Below are 8,464 nucleotides of genomic sequence, written 5' to 3' on the forward strand. Positions count from 1 at the left end.
AGGATTCCTCGTCGAGTTTCGCAATGTAGGTACGCTGCCGAGTGCTACCTTCACCGAGCGCACCATTCTCTCCCAGCAGCCTCCCATGTGGGGAGCTGCGGGAGGGTTGAACCTCCATTGTGTATGGCTATTCGTGAAGGTACTACTCAACTCATTGTTCAAGCTCCTTATCTCTTCTGCCAGCTCTCTACCAGCTCCAACGAAGTTTGTCCCGTTGTCTGTGAAAACTTCTAATGGTGCACCTCTCCGGGCAATGAATCGGCGAATAGCCTTTTACAGGAATCCGTAGACAACGTGGCAGCGATTTCCAAGTGAATGGCTCTAATCGTTAAACACGTGAAAAGAGCCACCCAGCGTTTCACTGAAGCTCTTCCTATTTTCACCAGATACGGCCCAAAATAGTCTATTCCTACATAGGAAAAGGGGCGGATAAACGGAGTAAGCCTTTCCGGTGGAAGTGATGCCATCTGCGGTACTGTTGGTACTGCCTTATATACGCGGCACCAGCTGCAGTTTTTCTTCACGAAGCTCAACCGCCCTCTTAACTTCGAAATGTGGAATTTTTGTTTTATCTCGTTAATGACTGTTTCGTCATTTGCGTGTTTGTAGTCGCGGTGATACCAATCAACAACGAGGCGGGTGATATAGCTGTCCTTCGGAAGGATAATTGGAAATCGAGTATCGAAGGGCAAGAACTCGGCTGCAGAAAGGCGACTGTTCATGCGAATTATTCCATGCTCGTCCATTATTGGTGATAGTTTGTACAACAAACTGTTCTTCTCTACATTCTTTTGTTGATTTCGTTGGCCCTCTCTTTTTGATTTCAAAATGTTGACCTCATCGGGATACGCTTCATGTTGCACCAACCGCCAAAGCACTCGTTCCGCTTCCAGTAAATCTTCCTTCGTGAGATTCACCGTTGATCCCAGCGTCTTCCATTCCGGATGAACTCGATTGACGAACCGTAAAACATACGCAACGCATCTGTGGAGTCGCTCCCATTTTGAGAACCGCTCAACAAGCACGAGTGGTTGCCCGAGGGAATGCTTCCCAACATACGCCGGACGAACTTCTTCATCCGTTTCAGTTATGCGAGTCTCCTGATCTCCTGGCCAAAGTTCTTCTGGTTCGTACAGAAACTGAGGAGCTCGATACCAGCGGCTGTCAGTGGTGAACGAAGGCCCCTTGCCCCATTTGGTGGCCTCATCGGCAACGTTTAAGTGGTTTGGAATCCACCTCCATTCCTCGGGTGTGGATGGGTTGAGAATTTCGTTGACTCTTAGCGCAACAAATTGTCTATATCGTCGAAGATCCGATGTGATCCACGAATGTACAGCCCAAGTAACACACATGTTATATAAAAGTTACGACAGCGCAAGTTTTGGTTGTATAGAAGTTTATTTTACGTTATTTCAACACAATGTTAGAATTACGTAAAATAAACTTCTATACAACCAAAACTTGCGCTGTCGTAACTCTATTATAACATGTGTGTTGCTTGGGAGTAGATGAGTCACACCAAAAATGGGTTTGATGTATCTTCAACGAATGTCCGTCTACGATTGTTTTCCGTAAACGAGCTGCTAGAGCCGCTGCAAGCAGTTCGGCACGTGGCGTTGATAGTGGTTGGAGTGGCACCACCTTTGTTTTAGAAGATACCAAGGCGCAACGAACAGTTCCACGATCGACGATTCTAAAATATGCAACTGCAGCGTAGGCTTCTGAACTTGCATCGACGAATATGTGAAGCTGGAGCGTGTCGTAGCTGGATGGGTGATAGCCGGGAAAATAACAGCGCGGTACTTCAATCTCGTCCATTCCTCTCAGTCGAATAAGCCATTGCTGCCAACGAGTGAAGAGATTTGTTGGAATCTTTTCATCCCAGCCTATCTTGATTCTCCACACTTCTTGGATCATTATCTTTCCATGAACTACGAACGTCGAAACGAGTCCCAGTGGATCATAAATACTCATGACTATTCTGAGTATTTGCCGTTTCGTTGGAACAACGTCACCAGCCAAGATGTCTTTCAAATCGTCACGGAAGTTTAACGCAAATGAGAAGTTGTCCTCTGTCGGTCGCCAAATCATCCCTAGCAATCGTTCACCGTCACTCTCCTGGCCTGGAGTAAAGTGCTTCACTACAGCGGGATTACCTTCTCCTATTGTTCTCACAAATTCCTCTTTGTTGGATATCCAGTTCCGAATATGAAAGCCGGCTTGACCGTGGACCTCCATGACTTGGGCGGCCAATTCTACTGCTTCGTCTATGGTATCGATACTATCTAAATAGTCGTCTACGTAGTGGCGCCGTATTATCGCAAGTGCAGCTCTAGGATATTGGTGTTCAAATTCCATAGCATTCATGTCTTTAACGAATTGTGCCTGCGTGGGCGAACATGAAGCTCCAAATATCGCCACATCCATTACCATCGTGTCCAATGGTAAATCAGCAGAGTTCCGCCAAAGGTATAGTAAAGCACTACGATCCTCCTCGCACACAAGAAGTTGGTGGAACAGGGTGGAACATTTCTTTCACATCCGCTGTGATGGCTACCTCTTGTTCGCGATACGGATACAACACATGTAGCAGAGGTGTTAGCAGGTCAGGACCTTTCATCAGCATCGTGTTGAGTGATATTCCGTCGACCGTGGCCGCTGCATCCCACACGAGTCGTACTTTGTTGGGTTTTTTGGGATTCAACACAACCCCCAACGGAAGAAACCAGGTTCGCCTCGGATCAAATCGTTGCAGCTCTTCAGCCGTAGCTTTATGGGAATTCCCTTTCTCCTGATATTCCACAATCTGTTTTCGAACATTGTTATACAAGTCAGGGTTATTGCGCAGTCTCCGTCCCAGACACTCCATTCGCTTAATCGCCATCCGCTTACTGTCCGGAAACTCGAAGTCATCGTACTTCCACAAGAGAGCCGTTTTGAAACGCCCGCTGGGTGTTCGCACCGTCGACTCATTGAGAATCGACATTGCTCGTTGCTCGTCCGATCCTTTCACTTCGGGAACAACTGCGACACCCAAGCTTTCCAATTCAAAGAAGTTACGAACGTAATTGTGCAAATTTCGATCTTCCTGCTTGTTGCAGATGTACATCTGCAGATGCGGGTGATTGATCTCTGGTCCTCGTCGACTTCCGTAGACAACCCAGCCTAAACGAGTCTTCGTGGCAATCGGTTCATGTTCACGTCCTTCTCGTAGCTTAAGGCAAGCCAGCAAATGTACGTTGTTGTGGCCAATAAGAATACCGGGAACAGCTGAATCGAAATCCCGAACCGGAAGGTTCTTCAGATGCTGGAACTCCTTTACCAATTCGGCGATCTTCATCGTTTGCTCAGGCAGTCCAAGGTTACGCACTGTGTAGACTTCCGATGCAAGGTACCGCCTATCTTTTCCTTCGCCGGAAATTTCTAACGAAACCATCCGAGAATTGGAATAGTTTTTCTTGATTCCACCAGTCCAGTGGACACAGAGAGATTCAGCGACACCGTCCAATCCGAGTGTATCAGCTATTCTGTCTTCTATCAGTGAAACCGACGATCCGTCGTCAAGGAAGGCGTAGGTGTCCATTTTTCCCTTCCTTCCGTAAAGAGTCACAGAAATAATACGGAAGAGATTGAAGGACGACGGCTGCCGATGGAGGGATACCGTTGCATTCTTTACAGCATCAATTTTGGTTGGCACCGATGAGTTTTTATCATCGAGAAGACGATGATGTCGCCTTGGGCACCCATCTATTCCACATACTTGACCCTTGCAAGGCCAACGTGTGTGGGACGTTAGACACCGACCGCAAAGTCTATTCTCCTTTACCACCTTCCAACGATCGTCAATAGAAATCCTCTTGAACAGTCCGCAATCTTCCACCAGATGACCCCTATTCTTGCAAGACGGGCATGTCAGTGGTTTCTCCGAGCTCTTGGGTCCTTCCTGCTGTGTAACGAAAGTGGCGCGATCTTCTTCGACAACTTCATGATGTCTTCCTGTCATCCCCGGTTTTGTGTGTGTGTTGATGTACGCCCGATCCTTACCCTTGGAGCGGTCATCCTTGGCCACCTTAGACGCTACTCCATTCCAGGATACCACGCAGCTTGTCGCAGACACAACATTCGCCATATATTCCCCAAACGCACTCAGATCGACCACCGCGAGTTGACTCTAATGAAGGGCCCAATTGAACTTCACTGCTGTTGGTAACTTTTCGACCAGCTCATTGAGGAGAACTGGATTCGAAAGATGGTTTTCCAATCCTATGGCCTTCAAATGCCCGCATAAGTTTTGCACAACGAGACCGAAACTTACTAACGTGTCCAACCTTTCACTCTTCGGTGCCGGCGTGTTACGTACTTTGGCGATCAAACTCTGGACGATTTGCTCCGGTCTACCGTACAGGAGTTGTAACGTTGAAACCACTTGCGGCACCGTTGTGGGATGGAGCAAGAAACTACTTACCGCTTCTTTGGCACTTCCCTTCAGACACCTTTGAAGACGAAGCAAGTTTTCGGAGTCTGAGTAGCCACAAGCGTGTGTCGAATGGTTATAACTACTTATAAATAGGGGCCAATCAATCGGATCACCCGCGAATATAGGTAATTCACGATTAACCACTTGTCGGGCCACTAATTGTTGGGGAGTAGGAGCCAATTGGGGAGGAATAGCGACGTTGTTGACTACAGGGGGAGTCGAGACTGGGAGGTAGGGGTTCAATACTGGATTTTGTATCTAACTAGGCCTAACAGAAACTTCACTAGCAAACGCCCTACTTTCTATGTCAATATCTGACCGCCCTCCCACGGGAGTGTTGATTCCAGGTTCGTCGAAGCTCCGGTGTTGTAATCGGACATCATGTGAATGCGGTTGAGTACCGCCTAGCAAAGCATCACTTACCGGATTCCCACTGGAATGAATCGAGATGTTACCATATGCAGGGAGCGACTGGTGTTGATAACCACTAATGTACCAGCTGTCATCTTGGCGAGGAATTCCTGCAGGCTCTCCGTGGCCCGCTGAATTTGATATCGCGGCAGCAGAATGTAGAACCTGCGGCCGCAGGGTTGTTATATCATTGTTCTCCTTCTGATGAATACGACTCTCTATCGTCGGCGCTTGATGTAGTTCTCGATGCTTTTGACCTTGCCTATACTGCCTATATTCTTGCTCCAGACGCCGTAGACGGTCCAGTTCCTCATCACGCTTCTTTAAAACCTTCTGCTGTTGCTGGACGAAGTTTTCCTGCTCCTGCTTCTGACGTTGCAACTGTTGTTCCAATTTGCTCAATTCACGTTGTTTATGCAGCACCAATTGCTCCTGTTCTTGTTCTCGCGTTTTCATCTGCTGCTCCAGTTCTCGGTTCTTGAGGAACCCGTCTTCTTTCTGCATCTCGAGCCGGTTAAGCTGATCGATCAAATCCAGCTCCCGCTGCCCCCGTACATCATTTTCTTTTACACGCTCCTTTTCGTGTTCGTTGTTGGTAGTACGAGAACGCCATTGTTCTAAGGATGGACGAGTCTGCAACTTCGGAATCGTGCCCGTTTTGGATTTCGTCACAACCGGATTGTTCAGCAGATCGTCAAGGGGGCCTACCACATCAACGAACGACAGCACCGGTGAAATCCTGGGGCGATTCGTCCCGCCAACAGCTCCAATCGCGCTTTCTGAATCCTCGTCCGCTGTCTCCCCGATCGCAATACTTCCGGTGGTACGCGGAGCTGAAACCAGTTCCTGGCTCTTGTCATTCAGACGTAATGGAACCAGTGGCGTAGGTACATGAGTTTTTACTGGGGTTGATGAAGCGTGGCCTTCGTTGGTAATGATGACATTCGGGTCGAAGTCCTTTTCGTTGACGACTACGGTGGTTCCTGGTAACCGCTCGCCAGCGCCTTCGGTAATTCTGGCGACGTCATCCACCCAGTCCTGAACTCGGTTTTGGCTTTCCTGACGACTATGCTGACAACGATGACTGCTACCCGAATTCGATGTTCCGTCTTGCTCATCTTGTTGCCGAAGTAAATCAAACCTTTTGGCTAAATATTGCTTCTCGCGTTCGAACTTGTACTCCTCTTCGTGCATCCGTTCCAGTTCCCGGGCAATCCTCGCCTGTCGCATACTAGACGTAGTAGTGCGACTTGTTCTAGAACTAGCTGGTGGCACACACAGTTCACACACAAAGGCTTCTTTTCGAACCGTCGATTGCTTCACATTGGCGCAAGAGAAGTGGTACCAACGGGCACAGCCTCGGCATTGGACCATATACAATTCGTAACTGTTCGGTTTGTCGCAACCACCGCACTCAATTTTATTGCCTCCATCAACATCAATGATCGACGGTGTTACAAAAATAAAAGAAATTAATTATTACAAAGTATCACGATACACAGAGAACCTTACAAATGCACATTATACAGACATCACAAATCCACACAGCACAACATATAACATAAATGTGCCCTGTTATCCAGATGGATAACATCTTCCGATCACAGGATGACGAGGTTTCATTTATTGGTTTAGGTCCATCAGTCATCCTGGAATTGTATTTTAGTTGGCAGTATGCCTTTTAGTTCACAGCATTTGTTGCTGTGTTCATAGCTTGGTTTTGTCTAGGAAAACTAATCCTAATCGGGCATCCCGTTTCGGGTTTCGATACTAGAGCTCTATGACTTGAAGTCTGTGTCAGGGAAAGGTTTACGTATCTAGTACTTAATCGCGGCCCGAAATGGCCTGAAAGTTGGCAATCAATATTGGATTGCATTTCATATTTTGTCAGAACCCTATAAATGTGCATTAAACTCGGGGAATATTTACAACATAAAATGAAACATGTAACACAAAGAACGCACGAATATAAAATTTATAACACATTTAACAATTATTCTGTCTTATAATTGTAACAAATATTTATACCCGTAACAACGGTTCAAACGAATTGGACGAGTGATTTTCCTCCAGTGAATCCGTCTCAACTTGGAGGTTGGGATTTGCACTCTCCTTCGCCGCGCGGGTTTTCGACCGCGTTTGCCTGATCATCGACTGCCTTGGTGGGTTGGACATCGTTAAAAATCTTCGAGTTTTCTGTGGTCAAAAAACTATTTTCGGACAATCCGCGTAGCAAAACTCGTATTTAGCAGTGAGTTAGCTCGAAGCTGAAATAATGTTTATTTGTAAGTAGGGTTAATAACAGGGTTTACAATTCGTTTAGCTTACATTTTGTCGGCAATAGTGTATTCAACTAACCACAGAACTACCTCATACGAATTCATTGAATATAATTGAAAACTAGAAATACACAGTAGTAATTTAGAAATTAAACAATTCAATTTAATAAAGAAATTTACCGTAGCTTATATAAATGCAAATCACTACGCATCCAGTCTAATTCTGACAACCTCCGTATTGCTACCTATGCATGTACATATCCTCAAACCGATGACAGACAACGTTCAGACAATTATGACGTTGGAGCATGTTGCTGAATTGAGGGGTACACTAGGCTGCATCTTTTCGGAGCAGGGGTGTTCAACACTTTTGCCTAAGGATTGATTTGAGTGGGATAATTTACAATTATTGTGAGAGTTTATTTTGTTCACTTCGAGGTGCCAGAATTTTCTTCATTTTTAGGTGATTTTCGTGTAATTTTTTGGTGATATTGTTGCTGGATGGAGATGTAGATGGAAGTCAACAATTTCGTCTAGAGAGAACCGGAATTTGTATAATTTGGTGAGTTTGTACCACCTACGAATATGTACGCCATACTAAATGCTAATGCTAAATTAAGTCAGGGCTTAAATGACGCAACTTAGTTCGCGAGAACAGGTCTTGTTCCTAGACATTTGAGATGGGACCAAGGATATTCCAAGGAATTTCCTAGAAAGCCCAAAATAAGAAATTCACCAGAGGATTCAGGGAATTGTTTCAGGGAATTTCAGAAGTCTTTTAGGGGGTGTTCCAACAGGTTTCGTTTAAGTTTCAATGGGACGTTCAATGGGATTAATGCACGTCTCAAGGACCTTGAGGGGAATTTAGAGGGAGTCTCAGGAGTCTTTAAATGGCGCTAGAAGGGGTTATAGGGGCGTCTCAAAACATTTCAAAGAGTTTCAGGGGATTTGAGTATCGTTCTAAGGGCGTTCCAAAAGATTTTAGGGGTGTTCGATAGCATTTCAGGGCCCTTCAATGAGGTTTCAGGTGAAACAAGCATTTCAAGGGCGTTTTAGATAGATTATTGAGGATTCAATGGTGTTTCAAGGGTTTACAGGGGGCTTTTCTGGAGAGGTCTAAGCAGTTAGAGATCCCATGACACCTCCCTGAAATCCCGTGAGACACTGTTAAGACCTTTGAGAACAGGAACGCCCCTAAAATCCCTCTGAGACACCCAGGTATCCATTTAAACGCCCCTAAGACCTATCTAAATAACCCTGAGATCACTGGAACGCCCCTAAGACCCCCTGAGGGCCA

General features: G+C 46.1%; 1 protein-coding gene across 1 annotated transcript; it reads right to left on the reverse strand.

Annotated features, from left to right (window-relative positions):
* Positions 1 to 230: 230 nt before the first annotated feature.
* Positions 231 to 1,352, reverse strand: LOC134286138 (uncharacterized). Its single transcript, XM_062847710.1, has one exon. The coding sequence runs from the start codon at positions 1,350 to 1,352 to the stop codon at positions 231 to 233; it is 1,122 nt and encodes a 373-aa protein (XP_062703694.1).
* Positions 1,353 to 8,464: the final 7,112 nt, after the last annotated feature.

The sequence above is a fragment of the Aedes albopictus genome, chromosome 2, assembly GCF_035046485.1.
Source record: "Aedes albopictus strain Foshan chromosome 2, AalbF5, whole genome shotgun sequence".
NCBI lineage: Eukaryota > Metazoa > Arthropoda > Insecta > Diptera > Culicidae > Aedes > Aedes albopictus.